Source organism: Sminthopsis crassicaudata, chromosome 4 (genome assembly GCF_048593235.1).
Source record: "Sminthopsis crassicaudata isolate SCR6 chromosome 4, ASM4859323v1, whole genome shotgun sequence".
NCBI classification, from domain to species: domain Eukaryota; kingdom Metazoa; phylum Chordata; class Mammalia; order Dasyuromorphia; family Dasyuridae; genus Sminthopsis; species Sminthopsis crassicaudata.
This window is the reverse complement of record NC_133620.1, coordinates 340,163,911-340,191,550: the sequence shown is the minus strand read 5'-3', so window position 1 is coordinate 340,191,550 and position 27,640 is coordinate 340,163,911. Positions and strand designations below refer to the sequence as shown.

Sequence of the window (27,640 nt, the reverse complement as noted above, 5' to 3'; positions counted from 1 at the left end):
GCTAGTATTGGTGCTTTTGGAAGGGACTCCAAAAATGGCTTAAATTTTGCATTACTATATTTATTCTCATTTCCTTAGTTGGACCATACATCCCCATTTATAATAGAGAAATTGATATCAAGGGTTCAGAGAAGAATAAGAACAGCAGTGCATGTCATTCATCCTCCTCTGTGACTATTTTAGTGGGAGATGCTTAGGGTTGTGGGGTGTAAGAAAGGAAGGTGATGTGTGTGGTTGGCATTGGCTACATTTCTCCCTCTAGCTAGCACCCTTCATCCTGTGGATGAGAGAGAAGCAGGTAATGGTCTCTGTGTTTTTGGTGTTTTGTTTTTTGTTTTTTGTTTTTGTTTTGTTTTGTTTTGTTTTTTTGTTTTGTTTTGTATTTTATAGCTTTAACATACAGTGATTTTCTTTGAAAAAGATCCTATCCTCATTTGAATTTCTCATTCTGGTTGCAAGTTGCTTCCTCAAAGCTGTTTTCTCTTTCTAGGCATTTATCCGGCGCTGCCTGGCCTACCGAAAAGAGGATCGTATCGATGTCCAGCAGCTGGCATGTGACCCCTATTTACTTCCTCACATCCGAAAATCAGTTTCTACAAGCAGCCCTGCTGGAGCTGCAATTGCATCAACTTCTGGGGCATCCAATAACAGCTCTTCAAACTGAGACAGATTCTTAGGCCAAAGACTGTGCAACACAAGCGGACAAATGGCATTCAGCAGTGGATTCGGAAAATAGCGAATCTGAATGGATTTCATGAAACCTGTACCAGGTGCTTTTTTTCTTGCTTTTTTCCCATCCATAGAGCATGACAGCATCAGTTCTCATTGAGAAGAAACCTTGGGCAGTGCCAGCCAGGCCCTGCAGGAAAAAGCCCTGAGGTTCCCATGTCACTGGCCGCCATGTGTGGCTGCTCTGAGTGAGGGGGGAAAAACAAAAACTAACTGGATCCATGTACTGTGAACGTGCAAAAAACATGCAGACTCGGGGGGTCCCTGACACAGCGCTTCTGATGAAGAATGTGGACTTTGAAAATACAGACTGGGCTAGTCCAGTGTCTATATTTAAACTTGTTCTTTTCTTTTAATAAAGTTTAGGTAACATCTCCTGAAAAGCTCACAGCACAAAGGCTCAGCTGGGGATGGTGTTTGACTTCAAAGGAAAAAAAAAAGTTGCTATTGCCCATTGATGGCACTAGAGTTAGTGTTCCCTTCTCCCCTTTTCCCTCCCCCAATAATTTCAGTTTTTAAAGACTTACAGCTTCCCTGGTCCCCTTTTTTATTTTTGAAAGAAAACATTTGGTCACAAAGTGAAACCCGTATTAGCAGGTACGTGGAAATTTCATTCCAATCAGATGCAGCTTTTTCCTCTTCTATCTGGTCTCCTATTAACAATTGTTTCCCTCATCTCAATAGAGAAACAGTTGAATGGGAGAAGAAAAATGTGTGGCTTTTTGCCATTAGACAAGGAATAAGGTTAGAAGACTGCAACTAGGAGTCTCTCTAGGTTTTCAACTATTTCTTCACAATTTAAACACTTGACGGCTGTCCCTTTTAATTTATTTGAAGTGCTATTTTTTTAAATAAAGGTTTGTATGTCCATGCAATCCTCTTGGATTCTCTGAATATATTATCTGTTGAATCTGTCAGAAGAAAAAGAAAAGACAGAAAATAGTCTGGAGAGCCAAATGCAGCAATAGGGATCAGTAGCTTTCTTCATATGATCTTTGTGCTCACTAACAATTGTATGTTTCTGGTTAATTACATTAAAATTTGAACAGTCCATAAGCTTTCCTCGGCTAGATCATTTGGCAGAAAATTCCCCAACTCATTTTGTCCCCTCCAAACTGGTGTGCATGTGTTCCAGCACACTGTGGATGTAACTTACTTATTTAGACTCATCTGATGCATTTTTGAGATATCTCAAGGAGAATTAGAGATGTCAAATCTTAACATTCTTTTGCCTGACTTTTTAGTCATGTAGTCACTGAGGTGTGTGTTCATTTGGAGAAGAAACTGAAATGGGAGCCGCATGGCCCTACTCTGCCCTCCAAACACCAGAGTACTAAACCCAAAGAGATGGAAGGAGGGCAGAGCCCAAACATGTGGCAGCCAGCTTGGAATGTAACTAACATGTAGCAGGAGGGCTCAGCCAGAAATATTTAAAGATGCAGCATTCAAGAGGGCTGAGAAAAGAGAGGCTAGGAGGGTGGGAAGAGAAGATAAGCACACACACAGCTCATAACCCCCATGTTTCTTTTATATAGGTTTTAGGGGAGAAGCAGGGAGATACTACTGCTAGCAAGTTTTTTCTTCTATAGGGCACACTTTATTTCCCTCACTATGGAGAGTCACCATGGTGATGATCATAGCAAATTCTTGAGTTAGAACTGTTTGTGAAGACTTTCCAACAGGAGTCATCCTTTGAGTCTTCATTAGTACCTGTCCCTACAGCTTTCCAAATTTTTTGCTTCTGGCCTGGGTTTCTAAAGCAGGTACCTGACAAACACTAAAACCTGTCAAGGAAGGAAGCCCTCCTGGATTCTGAAACACTTGAGAGCAAGGACCTTGTTGAGAGGGGGGGAGGGGGTAGCTACTTGTATACTGACATGGAAGAAACTATGATCTTTAAAAACATTATTCCAATAATTTAGTCCTAGTAACTATTTTGATTAACTTGATTGGATCTGGAATTCTACTTTAAAACATTTTTAACTTTATTTTTATTTGAGGGGGAAAATGCTGCATCTTTAAGTCTTCCCTCTAACTTCCTGCCCTCTTCAATCTCAAAGAAAATTGACTCCTTTCAGGACCAGTTAAGTCTACATGTTCAGACTCCTGGAATTGTTAGGTTTTCTTTGAAGTGAAACTACAGTAACTCCACTGTGACTATTGAGCTTTATCTTCTACTTTTTCTACCTCCACTCTGAAGGGAGGAGCAGATAGATTCCCCACCCTCAGCCTTATTGTGTATCTGGGACAAAGATGGTGCAGACTTAGGTCAGCTGCTTCTGGGACAAGACCTTTGCCCTTGGATGATCTAACCACACTCTAGGGACAAGCAGAGCGCATTGTCCTTTTCTGGTGTGGATTAGGTCACTAGTGAAGAACCAAGTGGGACTCTAGTTTTGACGTGCTTTGTTAATATGGGTTTCACTTTCTCCAAGGATGACCCCTTATTGCCACAATGTTCATTTACTTTACCAAAAAAAAATTTTTTTTTTTTTTTTTAAACAAATGTATTAATTTGTAACTTAAACCTGGCCATACTGTTTTGGCTTTACCCAACAAATGAAAGACATGGATATTAAAATAAGTTTTAAGAAATGAATTTCCCAGACTCTTGATTTTACTATAGTTGGGCAGCTGCAAACAGAGTCACTTCAAGATATGGGGCATGAAAACTATTTATGGAGTCACAGGTAGGAACTGCAAGCTAGATGTTATTAAGCTTCAGATCCATGAAATAGAGGGATGCTGAGGAATCTAGAGTGGAAAAGAATCTTGGCCATAAGTGAGACGTGCCTTACCATGGTAGCAGTGCTACCATATTTTCTGTCCCTCACCTGGTCTATTATGGGGTAAGAGCATTTGCCTGCTAAACTTATTCCCTTCCAATTTAGCCCAGGAACTATTGTAAATTCTGGTCCACACTTTTTGACCAAGTTAATTAGAGCCTTGCTGCACCATACTAGGCTTCTTGTATTTCTGTAACTGAAAGCATTAATTGCCCAGCTCAGCAGTCTCATGATGAGTGTTTCCAAATTTAGCAGGTAGGTCCCAGTTGACAGACAGTCATTTGCTTGGTATGCTCTGTCAGAACTTGCACCCTTCTGGCATAATCTTGTAGGACCTAGGGGTCACCTCCAGAGCCCAAGACATTAAAGTACAGAACTCTTAAATGAAAGAATTTCTTAAAAGTCTTTAGGGCAAAGGAGTAGTCCTTTGTTCTAGATCTGGTTTTTCATATAGGTGAATAGAAAAACTTTGTTGGGCTAATGGTGGATTAACTTCCTGAAGATATCAGGTGAAGATAACATCATCTGTTCATTCATTCTCATGTTTGATTGCCTTAATGGGACTAGTATCCTTATGCTGTTCTACCTTATACCCCTCACCATTTTCAGATGAAATTATCTTTCCTGATCCATTAGCACAAACATCTAGGGCTAGTGAACTCTTTGGTTTGTAAAATAAGACAAAGATCAGCTTAGAAGGGAAAATGGGAGCATTGGAAGAATATTAGCTTTTTTTAAAAAAAACATTACTTTAGATATCCAAGGATTAATCAAGAGCTCCAGCATCATTATGAAGGCTGATTGGGAAAGATTACCTTCTTCTGGAGCTTTAAAAGGCATTTTAAGAAAATGACAGGGCTGAGGAAGCAACGGGAAATGACCAAGCCTGAACTGAGTGGTCATATGTTGGTAAGGCTGGTGAACTATAATGGGGATGGGGTGCTTGAGAGGAGGTGGTAGGGAAAGAACAGGGAAGATAATTTTCTTTTTTTGCTAAGGCAATCGGGGTTAAAAGACTTGCCCAGAGAAATGTTGTGTCTAGATCGGATTTGAACTCGGGTCCTCTTAACTTCAGGGCTTGTGCTCTATTCACTGTGCCACATAGCTGCACCTAGAGGCTATTGTATTTTTTTATCATTTATTCTCTGATAAATCACACGAGGTCAGTGAGATTGTATTCTGATCTTAATTATTATTCAGCAAGCCCAGGATGCCCAGAATTCAAACATTCCCACCAAAATCTCACAGTCTAAAAGCAACTGTAAACAGCAAAGATGTGTCTTTGTTGACCACATAACCATTTTTGTCATGGGAAGCTTCTTTTTAGTCAATACACCATTGCTTCATTAAGGATGTAGAGGTAATTGAGGGTTTCCCACTATGACTTGTAATTCATGATATTTGCCACTGGTGCACACTGAATTGCCCCACCTTCTCCCCCAAAAGAGAGACTTCCTAGGTGCATCAGGGTGGAACTACTTGTAGACTGTTTGCTTGTGGCTTGGAATGTGGCCAGTCTATACTTGGATCTGGTCAAGCAGGCATCTTTATCTCTCCAAAAAGCAGTTTTGTGAGAGCTAGAAGCCTAAGGTCTCTACAGCATCCTTACATTTATTGCTTTGTAAATATGATCCAGCTCCTTTCTTCCCTCCAGCAAAAGGGCAGAGGGCAATAGAGGTAACTGCTATCTTCTGAATTATATTGCCATATTGATCCAATGTAATGGATGTAGTGGAAATCAGGAAACCTGTATTTTAGTCCTGGCTTTGCAGGTGTCTTCACTGGATGTTAGTTTCCTGGAATGGATCCAAGCTGTGGCAACAGCAGCTCAGCATGAGAAAATAGACCTAACTCTTCAGATGCACTGTCAAGACTAGTGTATCTGGTCATCCCATTGTTTTCTAGCCCTTCTTGTCTTGGGTCCCCATATAGCTCTTCCTTTTTTCCCCCTACTTTCTGTCCCCCTAAGCATTTGTAGAAGTCAGAAGAACATTTTATAACTCGTTTCAAAAAAGACAGTGTAACTTTCTGAAGCTATAAACCTTCCCCAAATTGAACCAGCTTAGTTACCATTGGGATAATAAACGGATAATCCCATGAAACAGCCATTGTCTATCCAGCGAGATTTTAATTTGCTAAGTTGGAGGAAAGATTGAAATCCCAGAAGGGATCCCATGTAGTTACTCATCTTGAGGTATTTTACAAAACCCTGTGCAGAAGATAACAGGCAGATCAAGCATCTATCAATCAGGAGTATGGTCCTGTCACAGAGGATCATCTTTTGGAAATGCTACTTGACTTTTACAAGGTCTCAGACACTACTTTTCTCCCTGGGAAGAGGAAGGAGTCAACAGAATTGTGTATTGGTTACAAGGCCCTAGGTGAGGACAAAATTAACAGAATTTCAAGCAATAGAAGATTACAGATTTGAATGAAATTGAACTTAAACCCACTAAACCAAAGAAATTGTAATTACATGCGCTCTGTAGAAAAAATTCCAATTAGGGAGCCCACAGCCACATTTAAGTGTTGCAACTTCTATCTGGCAGGTATTTGCAGCAAACGAGGAAAACCAAGGATTTTCCTCTTCCTAGTGTTCCCACCTTGGACCTGCATCTTCCTCTTCTGGAACTCTCTAAGAATATTCTAAAAACACTTTAAATAGAAAATTGTTTTTCCTTCCTTTTCAAAGAGGGCTAATGACATTGTCTTCACTAGTGTGAATTGGATTTAAGTGAGATAAAGTTGCACAAAGTTGTCAGCCTCACTTTTCTAGACTCATAAGTCCAATGGCAAGATAAAAATCAAGATGACTCTCAATGGCTTAAGATGCAGGAGATTACTGTGGTATCTTAAGATGTCTGACTAAGCTCTCAGTGCTCCCCAGCCACCTGCTTTAACTGTTTTTATGACATTGGAACAATTGTTCTCATTTGCCTATGATGTTTACAAGCTTGGGGGTAGACATTCCCTTAATTTACCGACAGCTTTGAGTCTTATTGGTTGCCATCAACCTGGTTAAGGCAGGTAGGTACTCTGCCAAGACAGAGGTGTGGCCATTTTGCATGTTACAGTTTCTTTGGAGCCATAGGTAACAGTTGAGTGACAGGTGGACACTAAAGGTGGATGAGCAGCCCTGAAAAGTATCTAAGCAAGCCCTACACCAGAGGTGCTAGTCCTCCTTGAATACCTCATATACCCTCAAAATAGAAGAGGATATGAGAAGAAATACTACAATTTAGTAAAAAAAAAAAAAAAAGAAAAAGAAAAAAAAAAAAAGAATCACTATGATAGACTGAGAGAAGCTTCATGTAACTTGTACCCTCTGAAACCTAAAGTTACATGGTCAAATTAATTGATTGGCATTGAGTGCTGCTGTAGTGCTGAGCTGTTGTACTGGGCAAATGCAAAACTTTTGGTTATTCTCTTTGTCCTCATTCAAAACAAGTCACTACCTGGAATAATTTTCTCAAGCAACAATTGTTTTCCTTCATTTACTCCAGAACTATGTTATTCATCTGTACTGGCATAAAGGATAATGGAAAATTTAATTAATGTGGTAGTTTGTGGGTAGCCTTATATTGGAAACATGCATTGACTGAATTTTGTTATACTAAATATATTCATCTAAATAAGACTTGTCTAGTACATACCCTTCTGGATAATCTTATATATCTCATACTTTGCTAATCCTAACATGATGGTAACCTTAAGATCTCAAGGGACAAATGTTTTAATTTGCACTTTATAAAGAAAAGAATCAAATGATTCCACTTCTTTAAAAAAGAAAAGATCAATTTATATAACTTATCAGTTATATAATTTTAACTTGTTTATTGGATAAAAATGTTATGTATCACTTTTAAAACAGCCTAGGATTTAACATTTTATTTTAAATGATTCAAAAGTAATAGTAGTTGGAAGCATTTGATGCTAGAAATCAGTAAAATTAATTTTTAAAAATAAAATTAATCGGACTTCATCATCTTCAAGTGGTCTTCAAGCTGTGACACCAGGGACTTCCAAAATTTAGAGCTAAAAGGGACAATTTTTAAAAATTTTAAACAAGTAAAAAAAATAAGAAAAGAGGGGGGGAAAGTTGCCATTTACATAGTCGAACATGAGAAGATTTAAAGCAATAAACTTCTATTTCAAGAAAACCTGTATAGTAAATACTATACATTGTGTCCAGAGTTGTCCATCTTTTTTTTTTGCTTCCTTATACATTTTCTTTTTTACTCTGCTGTATACTTTTTACTTTATTCTTTTTTTCCCCCTTCTCACCCTCCCAAGATTAACAAGTATGAATATATACAGGTGCGCACACACACACATATAGATATATACAAACACGTGTACATATACATATAGAGTGATATCTATAATCATCCACATATATATGTATATATATATATGCATCTGTGTAACCGTATACTATGCTTATTTGTCCTACATTGCTCTGAAAATGGATAAAATCTTTATAGTTCCAAGTCTTCCTTCAAATTTCCAAGTCTTTTCCATATTTTTTTAACTTCAACTCATTATTTCCTATACCATAACAATATTCTAAACTTATACTATCTAGTTATTTTAAATAGTCTAAATGTTGATAAATATAGCTAAGATAGTGTAGTTTCCCTGTTTTTTCTACTTTGATTAAATCTATTTTAGTTTTAACTTTGAGATCAGGATTACTACCCCTGCTTTTTTTTTTTTTTTTATTAAACATAATAAATTCTACTCCTGATCTTGTTTGTATCTCTTATTTCCAATCCATCCTGACTCCGTTTTACTTCTACCCATTATCTTGTTCTATTACTTAACCTACCTCTCCCCCATCTCTATTATTCTCTCTCCCCATCATTTCCCCTTGCCCTTTTTTCTATTTAAAATTTAGATGTTGATAGCTTTCTAAACACACACACACACACAGGTGTGTGTGTGTGTGTGTGTAACCTCTTTATCCCATTCCCATTAATCTCTAGATCCTATGCTCTCCTTTATCCTATACTCTCATCCTTTTATTTCTTTATAAATTTAGATTTTTATTTCCTTCTAAATGTATATCTTATTCTCACTTTAACCCAGATCTGACAGTTTTCTTGTTTCTAAAAATCCATCCCTTATCCTTTCTCCTTTCTCTACTCCCTTACCTTCTTTCTGAATTTAAGACATACATTTTATATATGTGTATGTGTGTATAAATATACATATGTATGTATTGTTCTCTTTAACCTATTCCCAATAAGGGTAGGTTCCAGAACTACCAGTCTTCCCTCATCTAATTTCTGTCTATGAGATATTCCTCTTGCCCTTCATTTGTATAATATAATTACTTTTTACATTTTTCTACATGTTACTACTTTTTAGAATCAATCACATCATACTCAGCTCTACATAATCTTTCAAATTACATAATTAGTAATGACAATCTTAGACATATAGTTTACTTTTCTGTTATATTTGTCATTACTGAGTTTCTTAGAATGAGTCTGATGTTTACCTTATTTTTTCTTGGATTTTATATGTAAATTTTTTTGTTAAGTTATGGTCTTTTTGCAACAAAATCCTGAAAGTCTTGAAAATCATTAAATATTTATTTTTCACTTAGAATTATTCCAAATATTCTGGGTATATTTTCAGCCATTACTCCAGTTCTTTTATTCTTTGATATGTAAGATTCCAAGGCTTGCAGCTAGGTCCTATATTATTCTAATTGAGGCCTCACTATATTTGAATTTTTTCAATAATATTTTCTCCTTGACCGGGGGCTTCAGAATTTGGCTAGAATGATTCCTCATAGGATCTCAGGTGGTGATTGGAGATTTTTTTCCTATTTCTACTTTACTCTCTTGTTCTAATACTTTGGGATAATTTTCTTTAATTATCCTTGTATTATTATATCAGGATTCTTAATTTTGACCATAGCTTTCAAGTAATCCAATTATTTTTGTTTTCTCTTTTTGAACTGTTCTCCAGATCTGTTGTTTTTCTTGTGAGATGGCTCACATTTTCTTCTAATTTTTCATTCTTTATATTTTGTTTGATAATTTTATTTTGGTCTCATAACTTTCCTGGCTTCCCTTTGCCCAATTCTATTTTTTTCTTTTAACTTCCCTTTTAAAAATATATATATATATGTATATATATATATTTTTTTTTTCCCTAGTTAGATGTAAAACAATATTTCTCTTTTTTTTTTTTTTTTTTTTTTTTTTTTTTTTTTTTACATATTCCCATATGAGTCATGTTGGGGGAAAAAAATCAGATTGAAAGGTAAAAAATCACAAGAGAAAAAAAAAAAAGAAAAAAAATGAAAATAGTATGCTTTGATTCACATTCAGTCTCCATAGTCCCCTCTCTAGATGCAGATGGCGTTTTCAATCCAAAGTTTATTGGGATTGCCTTGGATCACTGAAAAGAACCACATCTTTCATATTTAATCATTTACATTCTTGTTATTGTGTACAATGTATTCCTGGTTGTGCTCGTTTTGCTCAGCATCAGTTCATGTAAATCTTTCCAGGCCTTTCTAAAATAAGCTTCTTTATCATTTTTTTATAGAACAATAATATTCCATTACCTTCATATACTATAGCTTATTCAGTCATTCCCCAATTGATGGGCATCCACTCATTTTCCAAAGAGCTGTTACAAACATTTTTGCACATGTGGGTCCTTTTCCCTCCTTTATTATTTCTTTAGGATACAGACCCAGTAATGGTACTCTTGGGTCAAAGGGTATGCACAGTTTTATAGCCTTTTGGGCATAATTACAAATTGCTCTCCAGAATGGTTGGATCATTTCACAACTCCACCAACAATGGATAAATGTTCCAATTTTCCCACATCCCCTTCAACATTTGTCATTTTTTTCTTTTAGCCAATATGATAGGTGTAAAATGATATCTTAGAGTTGCTTTAATTTGCATTTTTATAATCCAGAATAATTTAAAACACTTTTTCATATGACTATAGATGGCTTTAATTTCTTCATCTGAAAATTGTTCAAATCCTTTGACTATTAACTGGAAAATTACTTGTATTCTCTCTAAATTTGAGTCAGTTCTCTATTTTAGAAATGAGGCCCTTATCAGAAACATCTGTAAAAATTGCTTCCAATTTTCTTCTTTCCTTCTAACCTAAGTTACATTGGTTTTGTTTGTGCAAAACCTTTTTAATTTAATGTAATCAGAGTTATCCATTTTGCATTTCATAATGTTCTTTCATTCTTCTTTGGTCATTATTTCTTCTTCAGAGATCCGATAGGTAAACTGTCTCTTGTTCTCCTAATCTGCCTAATTCCTTTACACATAGATCATATATCCATTTTGACTTTAGTTTGGTATGGGGTTTGAAAAGTAAGTCTATATTGAATTTCTCATTTTCCAGCAATTTTTGTCAAATAGTGGATTCTTATCCCAAAAGCTGGAGTCTTTGGGTTTATCAAACAGTAGATTACTATAGTCATTAATTATTGTGTCATGTGTCCCATTGACTCATCACACTATTTCTTAGCCAGTAGTATATGGTTTTGATGACTACTGCTGCATAACAGGGTCTCAGAGTTTGGAACTGCTAGGCTACCATCCTTTGCATTTTTTTTTCCATTAGTTCCTTTGATATTCTTGACCTTTTTCCATGAATTTTGTTATTTTTTTTCTAGCTCTATAAAATACTTTTTTGGAAATTTGATTGGTATGGCATTGAATAAGTAGACTGATTTAGATAGAATTGCCATTTTTATTATATTAGGTTGGCCTACTCATGAGCAATTGATATTTTTTCAGTTATTTGTGTAAAAAGTGTTTTGTAATTCTGTTCACATAGTTCCTGGGTTTATTTTGTCAGGTAGTACCCAAATATTTTATTTTGTCTACAGTTTATTTTAAGTGGAATTTATCTCTTGCTGCTGAGCTTTGTTAGTAATATATAGAAATGCTCATAATATGTGTGGCTTTATTTTATATTTTGCAACTTTGATAAAGCTGTTAATTGTTTCAAGTAGTTTTTTGATTGATTCTCTAGGATACTGAAAGTATACCATTATATCATCTGCAAAGAGTGATATTTTTATCTCCTTATTGTCTACTCTTAATTCGTTTAATTTCTTTTTCCTATTACTAAAGCTAACATTTCTAATATAATATTGAATAATAGTGGTGAAAATGGACATCCTTGTTTCATCCCTGATCTTATGGAGAATTCATCTAATATATATTGCAAATAATGCTGATGGTTTTAGATAGATGCTGTTTACCATTTTAAGGAAAACTCCATTTATTCCTTTGTTTTCTAATGTTTTTAATAGGAACAGGTACTGTATTTTGTCAAAAAGGTTTTCCCACATCTATTAGTTTTGGTTTTTATATGGTCAATTATAGCAATAGTTTTCATGATTTGGTCATAGTGTATTATTCTGATGATAAGTTGTTGTAATCTCTTTGTTAATATTTTATTTAAAATTTTTGCACAAATATTTATTAGGGAAACTGGTCTATAATTACTTTTTCTGTTTTGGCTCTTCCTGGTTTAGGTATCAGCACCATATTTGTGTCAAAGAAGGAATTTGGCAGGACTCCTTTGCCTATTTTTACATATAGTTTACATAAGATTGGAATTAGTTGTTCTTTAAATGTTTAGTAGAATTCACTTGTGAATTCATCTGGCCCTGGAGATGTTTTTTAGGGAGTTAATTGATGGCTTGTTCAATTTCTATTTCTTAAATGAAATTATTTAAGTAACTTATTTCCTCTTCTGTTAATCTGGGCAACATATATATATTCCTTCATTTCAATTATATTTGTTGGCATTCAGTTAGACAAATTGCTTTAATTTCTTCTTCATTGGTGACAAGTTCAACCTTTTCATTTTTAATGCTGGTAATTTTTTTCTTTCCTTGTTCTAATTAAATTAACCAAAGGTTTATCTATTTTGTTGGGTTTTTTTCCACAAAACTAACTCTTAGTTTTATTGATTGGTTCAATACTTTACTTACTTTCTTTTTCTTACTTTCAATTTTATTAATTTCTCCTTTTATATTCAGAATTTCTAATGTAGTATTGGGGATTTAATTTGTTCTTTTCATAGCCTTTTAAATTGTATGCTCAATTCATTGATCTTCTCTTTCTCTTACTTTATTCATGTAACTGTTTAGAGAGATGAAATTTCCCCTAAGAATTGCTTTGGCTGCATTCCATGCGTTTTGATATGTTGTCTCATTATTGTCATTCTTTTAGATGAAATTGTTGATTGTTTCTGTGATTTGTTTGACCCAGTCTTTCTTTGAATTGCTTAATTTTCAATTGGTTTTTAGTCAATCTTTTCCTTGGCTCTTTATTGGATGTAATTTTTATTGCATCATGATCTGAAAAGGGTACCTTTTACTATTTCTGTCTTTCTTGCTATTTCTTCCTGTAACTGGCTTAGCTTCTCTAAGAATTTGGATGCTGGACCACTTGGAGCATATGTTTAATATCAATATCACTTGGTCTATGGTACCAATTAACAAGACATAATTTCTTTTCTTATCTCTTTTAATTAGATCTATTTTTTTAATTTTTGCTTTGTCTGAGATCAAAATTGCTACCCTGCTTCTCCCTCCCACCTTTGGCTGAAGCATAATAAATTCTGCCTCAGCCTTTTATCCCTACTCTGCATGTATCTCTATGTATTATATGTGTTTCATGTAAACAGCATATTGTAGGATCCCAATTTTAAATCCACTCTGTTATTTGCTTCCATTTTATGGGGAAGTTCATCCTATTCATATTCAGTTATGATTACCAGCTGTCTACTTCTCTTCATCTAATATTTCTCTCTATATATATATACTTTTTTTCTCTCCACTCTCTCCCTCCTTAGTATCATTTTGTTTCTGACAAACCCCTCTCTCAGTCTGCCCTTCCATCATCCCTCCTCTTTTCTCTAACCCATTTCTCCTTGTGTTTCTGCTCTGCCTTTTCTATTCCAATTTTCCTCCCACTTCCCTATAGAATAAGATAAAGTCCTTTTTTAAAAATTAATTTTATATTTATAAAATTTTTTGACAGTACATATACATGAGTAATTTTTTTATAACATCATCCTTTGTATTCATTTTTCCAAATTTTCCCCTCCCTCCCTCTACTCCCTCCCCTTGATGACAGGCAATCCTATACATATTAAATGTGTTACAGTATAACCCAGATACAATATATGTGTGTAAATCCAATTTTCTTGTTGCACGTTAAGAATTGAATTCCAAAGGTATGAGTAACCTGGGTAGAAAGACAGTAGTGCTAACAGTTTACATTCAATTCCCAGTGTTCCTTCTCTGGGTGTAGCTGTTTCTGTCCATCATTGATCAACTGGAAATGAGTTGGATCTTCTTTATGTTGAAGATATCAATTTCCATCAGAATATATCTTAATACAGTATTGTTGTTGAAATGTATAGTGATCTTCTGGTTCTGCTCATTTCACTCAGCATCAGTTCATGTAAGTCTCTCCAAAGCTCTCTGTATTCATCCTGTTGGTCGTTTCTTACAGAGCAATACTATTCCATAACCTTCATATACCATAATTACCCAACCGTTCTCCAATTGATGGGCATCCATTCATTTTCCAGTTTCTAGCCACTACAAAAAGAGCTGCCACAAACATTTTGGCACATACAGGTCCCTTTCTCATCTTTAGTATTTCTTTGGGATATAAGCCCAATAGCAGCAATGCTGGATCAAAGGGTATGCACAGTTTGATAACTTTTTGGGCATAGTTCCAAATTGCTCTCCAGAATGGTTGGATTCTTTCACAACTCCACCAACAATGTATCAGTGTCCCAGTTTTCCCACATCCCCTCCAACCTTCATCATTATTTGTTCCTGTCATCTTAGCCAATCTGACAAGTGTGTAGTGGTATCTCAGAGTTGTCTTAATTTGCATTTCTCTAATCAGTAGTGATTTGGAACACTCTTTCATATGAGTGGATATAGTTTCAATTTCATTATCTGAGAATTGTCTGTTCATATCCTTTGGCCATTTATCAATTGGAGAATGGTTTGATTTTTTATAAATTAGGGTCAGTTCTCTATAGATTTTGGAGATGAGACCTTTATCAGAACCTTTAACTATAAAAATATTTTCCCAATTTGTTACTTCCCTTCTAATCTTGTTTGCATTAGTTTTGTTTGTACAAAAGCTTTTTTAATTTGATGTAATTAAAATCTTCTATTTTGTGATCAATAATGATCTCTAGTTCTCCTTTGGTCATAAATTCCTTCCTCCTCCACAGGTCTGAGAGGTAGACTATCCTCTTTTCCTCTAATCTATTTATGATCTCATTCTTTATGCCTAAATCATGGACCCATTTTGATCTTATCTTGGTATATGGTGTTAAGTGTGGGTCCATATCTAATTTCTGCCATACTAATTTCCAGTTTTCCCAACAGTTTTTTTTTTCAAATAATGAATTCTCATCCCAAATGTTGGTATCTTTGGGTTTGTCAAACACTAGATTGCTATAGTTGTACCCTATTTTGTCCTGTGTACCTAATCTGTTCCACTGCTCGACTAGTCTATTTCTTAGCCAATACCAAATGGTTTTGGTGACTGCTGCTTTATAATTAAATCAGGTACAGCTAGACCACCTTCATCTGACTTTTTTTTTCATTAATTCCCTTGAAATTCTCGACCTTTTATAGAATAAGATAAATTTCTATACCCAACTCTTTGAGCCCAAACTGATGAGATTAAGCTTCAGACAGCACATCCTCCTTCCTCCTTTTCCTCTACTGTAATAGGTCTTTTGTTTGCCTCTTCATGTGATATGATTTATCCTATTTTACTTTCTCCTTCCTCTTCTCTCAATACAATCTTTTTTTCCATTCCTTAAAACTTCTTTTTTTAAATATCACTGCATCAGCATCAATTTATACCCATACTATGCCCCTCTAACTGCCCTAATAAAAGATAAAGTTCTTAAGAGTTACAAGTATCATTTCCCATTTAAGGATGTAAACAGTTTAACATTTAAATAATGTTGTTTTTTTCTTTCCTTTCTATGCTTCTTGAGTCCTGTCTTTGTAAATCAAATTTTCTTTTTTTTTAAATTTTATTTTTTATAATAGCTTTTTATATACAAAACATATGCATGGATAATTTTTCAACAATGACCCTTGCAAAACCTTCTGTTCCAATTTTTCCCCTCCTTCCCCCCATCTCTCCCTTAGATGACAGGTAGTCCCATACATATTAAATATATTAAAGTATATGTTAAATATAATATCTGTATACATATTTGTACAGTTATCTTATTGCAGAGGAAGATCGGATTAGTAAGAAAGTAAAATAACTTAAGAAAAAAAAAATGCAAGCAAACATTAACAGAAAGAGTGGAAATGTTATGTTTGGGTCCATACTAATTTCCCAGTGTTCTTTCTCTGGGTGTACTGGTTCTGTTCATTACAGATCAAATTGGAAGTGATTTGAATCCTTTCATTGTTGAAGAGGCCCACGTCCATCAGAATTGATCATCATGTAATATTGTTGTTGAAGTGTATAATGATCTCCTGGTTCTGCTCATTTCACTTAGCATCAATTTATGTATATCTCTCCAAGCCTCTCTGTATTCATCCTGCTGGTCATTTCTTATAGAACAATAATATTCCATAACATTCATATACCATAATTTATTCAGCCATTCTCCAATTGATGGGCATCCCTTCATTTTCCAGTTTCTAGCCACTACAAAAGGGTGCCACAAACAGTAAATCAAAATTTCTATTTAGTGCTATTGTTTTCCATGGAAATGTTTGAAAATCCCCTACTTTATTGAAGATCCATCTCTGGGTAGTTGATTCTTGGTTGTAATCCCAGGTATTTTATGAAATATGGTCTTCCAGATACTCTGATTCTTTATTATAAAAACTGTCTAATCCTGGGTTATATTTACTGTGGCTCTTTGATACTTATATTGTTTTTTTATGGTAGTCTGAAATATTTTTTCCTTGAGATTATTGTTTTAGAGTTTTGCAACAATGCTTCTTAGGATTTCCCTTGTGAAATCTCTAGAGGTGATCAATGGATTCTTTCAGTGATTATTTTGCCTTCTGATTCTATTATATCAGGATAGTTTTTCTTGATGATATCTTAAAGAATGTTATCCAAGTTCTTTTTGTTTGGTTGTGGTCTTCAGGTAGACCAGTAATTTTTAATTGTCTCTCCTAGATCTTTTTTCCAGGTCAGCTGTTTTTCCAATGAGGTATTTTACAATTTCTTCCATTTTTTTCATTGTTTTTAATTTGTTTAACTGATTCTTGATGTCTTATAGAGTCATCATCTTCTATTTGTCTGGTTCTAGTTTTTAATGTATAATTTTCATTAGTTAGCTTTTGTATCTCCTTTTCCATTTGATTAATTCTACTTTTCAAAGTATTGTTTTCTTCTTTTTTTTTTGCATTTGTCCAATTGTGATTTTTAAGGAATTGTTTTCTTCAGTCAGTTTTTATCCATCCTTTTCCAAATAGTTGACTCTTACACACCTTTCATTTCTCTTCCCAGTTTTAATTCTACCTCTCTTACTTGATTTTTAAAGTCATTTATGAGCACTTCCAAAAAGACTCTTTGGGGTTGGAACCAATTCATATCTCCCTTCAAAGTTTTAGATGTGGACATTCTGTTTTCTTCTGAGTTGGTTTTAGTCTTCTCTGTCACCATAGTAGCTTTCTATGGTTAACGGTCTTTATTTTTCTTGTTCATGTTCTTTCTTTTTTTCCTACTTTGTGAATTTTAAGGTCAAGTTCTCCTCCTGGAGTACAGGGGGATCTCTGTTCCAAGCTTCTTATGCACCTTTTCTGTGTTGGGTTTAAACACAGGTATCCCTTGTATTTAATGTCTTGCTCACAGCAGGGGTAGCTCAACTTAGTCCCACCTATTGTTGCCTGGTTTCCCAGGCTGTCAATTTTCCTTCTTTGGCCCACTGGTATGCTCTGCTACTGAGCCAGGACTGAGGGTCTTAGTTGCTGACCTGTGTTGATTAAGACCCTCTCACTGACATTACTGGACACCGTCTGAGCTGGGCTGAATACCCTTTTCATCCCAGTGGGACTGACCTTTCTTGAAGTCCTAATCCATCTTGGGCTGGAGAGTGGTCTCATTCCATCAGATTCTATTCAGAGACTTGGTTTCATGTGGTTTTCAAGGAAAACTGGGAAAGCTCAAGCAACTTCCTGACTTCACTTTGACATCTTGGCTATACCCTGGAAGTACCCAATTCTCATCTTCAAAGAGATGTTTTCTTCCTTATGGAAAGGACATTGAAAATCATTTAATACAACTTTGTCATTTTGCAGATGAGAAAATGTTACCATCAAAAGTCAACAAATATTTTTTGATTTACTTACAATTTGCCAGGATTTGTGCTAAACAATAGAACTACAAAGAAAGGTCAAAGTATGTTCCATACCTCAAAGAATCTATGCTCTTTGGGGGAAGAGGGACATATATGCAAAATAACAATGAACCTAGGAAATAGTGTAAATGGAAGGTATTCTTCATTCTTTGTTCTGAAGGATGACTAATGACATCAGGAAGATGGATTTAAGTAAGGGATAGCTGTGCAAAATTGTCAGCTTCATTCTCTCCTCTAGAGGCATTGGAATCCAGTGGCAATTCAAAAGTCAAGATGATGATGACCGCCCTGAATGCAGTGGGAGACCTTGGCCTTTTTAAATCAAGGTCTTTCCCAGGTCTGAGGCAAAGCTCATTCGTAATTAAAGCCTTGGGAGGTAGTCTCCGAGAGAAAGCTTTAGGAGTATGAGGGAAACCAGGAAAAAATATTTGCAGAAGATGGTTTTTACATTCTTATTTCTTTTTTTTTTATTAAAGCTTTTTATTTTCAAAACACATGCAAAGATAATTATCAAACATTCAACCTTGAAAAACCTTGTGTTCCAATTTTTTTCCCTTCCTTTCCCTCACCGTCTCCTCTAGACAGCAAGTAATCCAATATGTGTTAAACATGTGCAATTCTTTTATATATATTTACATAATTATCATGCCATACAACAAAGATCAGATTAGAAAAGGAAAAAATGAGAAAGAAAACAAAATGCAAGCAAACAACAACAAAAAAGTGAAAATATTATTTTGTGATCCACACTCAGTTCCCAAGTTCTTTCTCTAGGTGCAAATAGCTCTTTTCACAAGAGCATTGCATCTGACCTGAATTGCATGATCATTGGAAAGAGCCACTTGCATCAAAATTGATCATCACAATCTTGTTGCCACTCTTGGTTCTACTCACTTCACTCAGTATCAGTTCATGTAAGTCTCTGCAGATCTCTTTGAAGTCATCCTGCTCATCGTTTCCTATAGAACAATACTATTCAATAACATTCATATACCATAACTTGTTCAGCCATTTTCCAACTGATGGGCATCCATTCAGTTTCTTGCCACTACAGAAAAGACTGCTATAAACATTTTTGCACATGTGAGTTCTTTTCCTTTTTTATTATATCTTTGGGGTTCAGACCTAGTAGAGACGCTGCTAAATCAAAGAGTATGCACAGTTTGATAGCACTTTGAGCATAGTTCCAAATCGTTCTCCAGAATGGTTGGATCATTTCACAACTCCACCAACAATGTATCAATGTCCCAGTTTTCTCACAGCTCCTCCAACATTCTTCATTATCTTTTCCTGTCATCTTCATCAGTCTGAGAGGTATGTAGTGATACCTCAAAGTTGTCTTAATTTATCCAATTCCAATCAATGGTGATTTAGAACATTTTTTCATATAACTATAATTGGTTTTAATTCTTCATCTGAGAATTGTCTGTTCATATTCTTTGACCATTTATCAATTGGAGAATGGCTTGAATTCTTATAAATTTGAGTCAGTTCTCTATATATTTTAGAAATGAGGCCTGTATCATAACCCTTGGATATCAATTTTTTCCCCCAGTTTATTGCTTCCCTTCTAATCTTGTCTGCATTGGTTTTGTTAGTACAAAAACTTTTTAACTTAATACAATCACAATTACCAATTTTGCATTCAATAATGAGTTCCAGTTCTTCTTTGGCCACAAATTCCTTCCTTCTCCACAGATCTGAGAAGTAAACTATCCTTTGTTCTTCTACACTGACTCTAGAAGGAAGCCAGGGAATATCTTTCTATCAGTATCCCAGTGGTATCTATAGGTCAGCTGTGGGAAACCAAGACCAGACTGGAGTCATCTCCATAAAGAATCCAGCTTTTTGAAAGCTGAACCACGTCTAAAGGAAGTGTCTTGAGAGTCCCATTAATGGGAGAAAAAGTTTCATAGCAATCAAATGATGAGTTTCTCCCATTTTGCCACATGTATGGCCTGATCATGGGCTCACTTTCTGCTGCATACTTGTAGGAGTGTGTGACACAGTTGTGGAAGTTAGGTATTGTAGTGAATAAAGCACCAGTCTTGCAATCAGGAAACCCTGAGTTCAAATCCAGCCTCAGACATTTAAGACTTACTTAACTCTGTGACCTTAGGCAAGTCAATTCCTCTCCAAAAAAAAAAAAAAAACAAACAAAAAAAAAACCAACTAATTTAGGCATTACAGATATTGGCTTATTGCCTGGGAAAAGAGAGAGTCAGGAGCTAAAAAGGTGACGTGGGAGACCTGCAAGAAGGTCAGAGTTCCTGGATTGTAGAATGGAGGGAATGGAGGGATGTAAAGTATAAGGCTTGTCCATCTTTTAGAAGGCAGCTGATAGTTAGTTATGCATGGTCTCACACAAGTACCTTGCCCAAGATCACAAAGAAGGGAAGATGCATGGAAGAAGCAGGATTTGAAGGTGGAGCCTCTGACTCCAATCTTGGAACTCTTTCCACTGTATTATCATGACTTCTCTGCAAGGCAGGAACAGTGATTTGCCTGCAGACTCATAACAATTTGATGTAGATTAGACCTCGAATTTTCCTTGTGAATATATGTGGATTTAAGCAACAGGGTCCTTTCACTATTCATTCCCCTCAGACTAATTCACAAGCCCCAAACCCCATAGCTTTGACCTGGAGTTTCTATCTTGGGGACTGTGAACTTAATAATTATAACTTGATGACTATTTTACTGTTTGTTTTCTGATGGCTATTTATCTGATTTTGTGCATTTAAAAAAATTCTTCTGAGGAGCTCATAGGGGCTCACCAGATTTCCAGAGGAGTCCATGAAGAAAAGAAGGGAAAAAATAATCATTCATTAAGTGTCTGCTGTATGTCAGGCACTGGACTAAGTGCTTTACCAACATGCAATTTGATTCTCACAACAACCTTGGGAAGTAGGGTTATTACTATTCCAACTTTACATTTGGAGAAACTGAAGCAATCACTAGTTAAGTGACTTGCCCAACTCATACAGATAAGGAAATGTTTAAGGGAGGTTTTGAATTCCATCTGATCCCAGGACCTGCACTGTATCCACTGTGCCATCCAGCTGTGTCTGGATTTTTTTTGTTTGTTTGGCACCCACCCAAAAAAAAAAAAAAAAAAAAAGAAAATAGAGATTCATTCATTTAACCTTACATATATTCAACTTCTAGGCCATACCTTCCCAAAATGCCAGTAGGTGCGGTGAGGAATAGTACATGACAGTTATTAATACCCTAATGATTAAAAAATTCCCTCTCTGGACAGAAGGGATCCAGAACAGCACCCCAGTACCAATGGGGGCGGTGAGGAACCTAAAGTTTCTTGTCCTACTTTGAGATCTGGGTCTGCCTGGCAGTCATTCTGATGTGTGTAATGAGTTTAAGGTTAGAGGAAGATGTGTAAGGGAGTGGGGGTTAGGAAGTTTGGGTGAGATCTCGTATAGTTTTTAAGCTGTGGGTGGGTTTGGGGCCATGAAAGGAGACAGCCAAAAGCTGAGCAAACAACCAGGTCTGGGGAGCAGGTCAGGAGCCTAGTCAAGCAGGGAACACAAGGATCCTTTTGTGCTGGGAAGCTCAACAGGGAATGGAGCCAGGCTGCAGTCAGAAGGAGTGTGCAATGGAAGTTATTGGGCAAGAGGACCCCTCTGGTGTGAAAGGTCAGAGAGCAGCCAACTCACCGACTCAGCCCCAGCCTCATTGCAGGATTAGCTCTCCTGAGCAGAGAAGCAGTAGGTCTGGGCTGGCTGGACTGTCCAACAGCCCTCCTCCTTAGAAGCTTGCTCCTGCTTGGACTGCCACATTCTTCAGTGATCCTGAACTCATCTTCCTCAAAGTATGAATAAATGATTAGTAAGTGTGAAGAAAGAATTTATCTATCTACCTCCTATAGCTATCTGTATAGCTAGATCGAAGTATCTGAATAGTGTTCTTTCTCTGTTTCAGCTTTACAAAGACTTTTTGCAATCACTGTCTTTATTTTTGCTCTGTGGGTTAAGTGACTTGCTCTGGCTCAAGCAGCTAGTGCTTGAGTGCTTGAGACACATAGTACTATGCGTCTGAGGCCAAATTTGAACTCAAGTCCTCTGACTCCAGAGCCGGTGTTCTGTCCACTGCACCATCTAACTGCCCACTAACCATTGTCTTTAAAAAATAGCTTCATTTGGTAAGTAGGATGGATATTAAGTCCCCATTTGATAGCTGAGAAAACTGAGACTCAGAATTTTAACAAGATGCCCACAGTGCTAATTAATCTCCTGCCTCACAGGCTAGCGTTCTTCCCCTATACCACTTTTTGGAAGTATGGTCTCTGCACATCCCCTGCTCCCAGGCCATACACATAATGCAACAGAAGGGGGCACTTGGGACCTGTCTTCAGCTCTACTAATAATTGATCTATAACTTTGGATTAGTTATTTACCTTCTCATTTTCCTTATTTGGAAAATGAGGCAGTTGGGCCCTAAGATTCCTTCCTGTTCTGATACTATACAATTTTGTTTTTTTCCTTGCCCTGGCTACCTTTCAAGTAGGTATAGGATAATTATAAGTTGTTGCTCAAGGCATGTAAGCTTTAGGAGCGATTCATTTGTTCAACTGAATAAGCATTCACTCAATAAGGATTTAAGTGCCCACTCCGTTCCTTGCTCTGGGCCGTGCTAGTAATACTCAAGTACTGAAATGTACTTATAATCTCAGCATTTTTTCTCTCTCTCATAGGGAGCACAAACTATCCATCTCTGTAACTCCTATTGAGGTCCTCATATAAGGGATTCACCCAATGCTAGAAGCATCCCTTTCTCCTTACATCTCAAGAGTACTGACAGAATGCTCAAGCTGTCTACCTGTCATCCCTTCCTTTTGACGTGGGACAGGCCTATTCTTTCTATTGCACATTTCCTTGATAACATCTTTTAGTCCTGTTCCTGGAAGTTCTTCATTGCTATATGCTGCAGCTTGCTCCCCCACATCATGTGCCTCACCATCGCTCTCTCTGTGATATTTAATTTTAGTTCTTTGGAGACTATTATTGTCTGTCCTGCTGTCATAAAGCAACACTAGTAGAATGTTGATATTAAACATATGGTCTTTTTTATTTTGGAGAGAGAAAGGAAGGAGAAATCTTGGGGTCATTAAAGATGCTTTGTAAATTCCCAAAAGTACTCCAGCCCACTATTCTGCTTAACTCTGGGTCCATTTTGTTTTCTATTTGTACTGTCTCTCCCAGATAGACATATTGATGAACAAGTTCTATAAATATTTTTCATCATACTTTCCTGTGAGGTTAGTCAACTCTTGAATGGTTCTAGATCTCTTTCAGGAAATTCTGCAGTGCTCCAGGTCTTGATGCAACCAGCATAATATCATCTGAAAACACAAGCCTTGTGATATAGTACAACTCATTCTACAAAGAAGTTTTTATTACAAATCGCTTGTCCACTATCTCTCCCTCATTGGTGAGTAAGCATTAAGGATGTAGACAAAAACAAAAATGGTTCCTTCAAGTAATTTGCATTCATTTGAAGAGGAAAAACAACATACATGCATATATGTTTATATAAATATATACATATATATGTAATACAAAACCCATAGGAAGTTATTTCTCCGGGAGTAGAATGAGGGCACTACCAATTTGGGGAATCAGGGTGACTTCATGTTGGAGGTGACATATGAACTAAGTTTTGAAGTAGCTAAGGACTCTTAAGAGACAGTGATATGGAGGGAGTGCATTCCAGACTGTGCAAATAGAGGATAAACAGCAATTAGACACAATTCTCTATGAATTATTTAAATTTGGGTATACTTTGAGTAAGTAGGATTTAGAGAGAAGATTGATATAGGTATCACCCAAATCAAGTAAGAGGAAACCTTTACTAAGGTCCAAAGAGGATAAATAACTTGCTTATAAATAACAAGTTGTGGATCTCAGGCAAGGTGACCAGGTGAGAAGGAGTCTGGGATTCACTAGCTGTAATCCTTCCAAGAAGATGGAGAACCACTGGGATTTCCCACCTGCCCTACCATTAAATCCTCCAGACTCCTGGGCGCTGCCATCTGACCAAAATATCCCTGGACCTTGCTGTCCATTCCACCACTGTATCCTTTTCAAGAACTTAAGAGCCTCTTCTGCTCTGAGATCAAATGACATGCCCAAGTTCACACAGCTATTAAGTGGATGTGGCTGGCTTTGAATTCAGGTCTTCCTGACTCCAGGCCTAGCAGCCTCAGCACATTGGGTAGATTCTTTAAAGACATATAAAGTTTCTTACATGTGTTTTTTCCACTAACTGGAGCTCGAAATCCTTGAGTGTACAAGCTGCCTCCTTTTTCCTCTTTGTAGATTCAGCATCAAGGTTGAGTCGTGTTACATGCTCAACAATATAGTCACAGACATCAGTGCTCTAAGGAAGCAAGGCCCCATTCCAGTCTCAGCCCACCAATCTATGGCAGTTAGAGGCCAGTTCAAGTAGCCCTGGGGAAGAATGCATTTGGACCCTCCCAGCTATGCCTGAATTGCTCCTGATTAGTCTCAGCCATAGGAATAAGGGGCACTAAAAAAGCTAGCAACCTCCTATCACTCACCTTGTCTCTAAATTGTTGAAGCCTACAAGAACCTCAAGGATTAGTATGGTAATTTTGTTTAGGTAATTGACTATTTAATAATTGAAAATATCTGGGCTCCTTCAACTCTGTTACCATGGAGGAAATACTTTGATTTTTTTCCTCTGAGGCAATGGGGGTTAAGTGACTTGCCCAGGGTCTCACAGCTAGGAAGTGTTAAGTGTCTAAGAGCACATAACTCAGGTCCTCCTGACTTCAGGGCTGTGCTCTATCCACTGCACCACCTAGCTGCCCCTAATACTTTGATTTTTTAAAAATAGTTATTATGGCTTGTATTTTAATCCCCTGTCCTTGGCAGTGTCTAGCACCTCTGGCACATTGTAAGCAATTAATAAATGTTTTTTTTTTTTTTTTTTTTTTAATACATTCAGTCATTCTAGGTTGTTACCCCTATTCTTGTCCCAAATCCCCCCCCCTCAGGGTTACAGAAGTAAAGGATACTTCTCCTCACATGTTTGTAGTGGTGAGTCTTAATGAACACAGTCTGTTTCTGTATTATCTCCAGCCTTTTGTTTGAGGTACTAGCCTCTGACCTGAAGCAAGCTGAATTGGCACTTATACCTCGTTTTGGCAAACAGCTACTGGAAACAAGAGCCACTCTTCCAAGAGAAACAAAGGCTTTTCCCAGGACCCAGCTCAGCTTTACCTAATCAAATGCCTCATCAGAAGTTCTTACAACCTCGCACATTGAAACTAAGCATCTCCATTCAGAGAGACACAGAGGACCTGGTTCAGTTCCAGTCTACTTTCACACTCTACCCTTCCTGGAACAATGTTGTGGAACTGGGTCTTCAGTTCCCAGGTAGGTTTGTGGCCCCAACATTTTTCTCACAAGTAACTGTCCCATCAAGACAAAGGGACAACCTTAACCAGGCAGATAAAGGCTTCCTCTGGGAGTCTCAGGAAAAGGATGCTGGGTTAGTGGAGGGGAGAAATGCTTATATTTCAACCAAGAAAACAATTCACGATTTCTCTGCCTCCCCAATTTTCTGGTCCAAAGAAATTATTTTAACAAATCTTTTACTCTCTTAGGCTATTGTCTCTGCTCCAGCAGCCCTGCAGGATTCAGATGAAGCTGAGTGATTATCCTGATTCCCCTTGGCTTCCAGGGTGACACCAGGTTGCACCACAGTACTAATCTCTTTTCTCACCTGCATCTATGTTTGTACATCAGAAGGATACTCAATACTCTTTTTCTGGTCTTTGTCTTTGGGAAATTATTTGTTTTTTTCCTCAAGCATGAATCAAAATCTCTGTCTTTCAAGATTAGGAATACATCCTATTTTTTTCCACATACAATATATGCATATGTTGGTATATATTTGTTTTAGTTGTTATTTAGTCGTTTCAGTCACATCCAGCTCTTTGTAACCTCATTTTTTTTTTTTGGTTATTGTTTGTTTTTTGGCAAAATACTGGAGTGGTTTGCCATTTCTTTCTCCAGTTCATTTTATAGATAAGGTAAACAAGGTTATGTGACTTGCTCAGGGTCATACAGCTAGTAAGTGTCTGAGGTCAAATTTGAACTCAGGAAGAGTCCAGGCTGTCCACCTAACTCCACTTACTTCTGCATCCCCTAATTCCCCCTACCTCCATTCCATTCTGGTCAACACTAATTTTTAATGGAACAGAAAGAAATGGAGTCGAGTGGACTCCTGCCCTGCAACACAGAGAAGCAATGATCACCAATCTTCAAGTCAGGACAAAATCTCAGAGGCCTTGTATACACCTAGTGTCGTTTGATTTCTCTGATCCTCAGCTTCTTCATCTGTAAAATAGGAATTATATCCTACTCCCTCAGAGGTTTGAGATGAGGAAAAGGTTCTGTAAATCTTTAAGTGCTATGCAAATACCAAGAACTATTATTCCTCAGAACTTTTCTGGCCCCAGATTTTGGTATGCCCCTCTCCCCCTATCTTACACCTGACTACAGGAGGGAGCTCTACTCATGGAAAGTCTATGTGAACTGTGACTTCTTGTTCTTGAGGCTCTGCTGGCGCCCCTGTCGTTTTGCTCCTCCAACTAGTCTCTCAAGGACAGGGCTAGATGTCCTGCTAAACTTTTGATCTGAAGTCCTCAGGTCTCCCGATTTTTTTTTTTTCCTTCCCAGAAGATACTGAGCTCTCATTAAGTTTCATTGACACCCTCCATCCTCCAACCCCCGGAAATTCTTATGTTTCTCTAATAATTTGTCTGCTATCAGGAGAATCACTGATCCCTTGAGAGAGGATCACAGAAGCATAAGGTGGGCCTTGTTTCAGATTTTGTGGGGAAAAAAAAGAGGAATTTAATGTGATCTCCTTGAAGAGTATCCTCACTTAATTAACTTTGTCTTTTCAATACATCCTGATCAATGCATTTTTATCAGCCTTATTGCTTCAGAAAAGGCCTTGCAAATTTTGAAGTTTGGAACTTATTTTGCACTTAATCATTTTCTCATAGCTATACATGTGTGGCCTGGGTCCCCTAAAATATATCCTAGGTTCAAAGCACCCACTTAAAAATCACAGCTCCCATACCCCAACCAATGTTTTCTTTTGCTAAATCTACCAGAAGATAAATTGATTCAAAACAAAAGATATATAATTAAAAAGCATATAGTCTTTTTCTATTATGGTCATGGTAGGGGAAGTGGGAGAAATACAACCAAGATTAAGTAGTTTGACCATGGTCTCACAGATAATAAATATCTGAGCTGATATTTAAAATCATCTGACTTCAAATCCAGTACTCTACCACTGGGGCCACTTAGTTACCTGTGTTATAGTGCTTGTAAAGGTATTTAGCAATATAAATAAAATAAAATAAATTTTAAAAAAGATAAATAAAAGTAGCAGTTTAAAAAAAATAAAATAGCGAGCTAATCCTGTTTTTAAAAAAATAAAATATCACCATTATTATTTGATATAAGGCGAGAAATGCTAGTTACAATAAAAAAAGAAACAGAAATAGAAGAAATAAGCATAAGCAAAGAGGAAACAAACTACCATTTTTGCAAATGATTTTATGGTCTATATGTTGTTGTTTAGTTGTGTCTGACTTTTCATGACCTCATTTGGGATTTTCTTGGCAAAGATACTGGAATAATTTGCCATTTCTTTTTCCAACTCATTTGATAGAT

At 36.6% G+C, this 27,640-nt stretch overlaps 1 protein-coding gene across 4 annotated transcripts in view; it reads left to right on the top strand.

The window, feature by feature from the left end:
* Positions 1 to 3,324, top strand: part of TLK2 (tousled like kinase 2) — a 136,102-nt gene extending 132,778 nt beyond the window's left edge. For all 4 annotated transcript variants that reach the window (XM_074260937.1, XM_074260938.1, XM_074260935.1 and 1 more), the window contains one exon: positions 491 to 3,324. In XM_074260937.1, coding sequence (XP_074117038.1) covers positions 491 to 664 — 174 coding nt within the window. In that variant the 3' untranslated portion in view covers positions 665 to 3,324. The remainder of the gene's footprint in view (positions 1 to 490) is intronic.
* Positions 3,325 to 27,640: the final 24,316 nt, after the last annotated feature.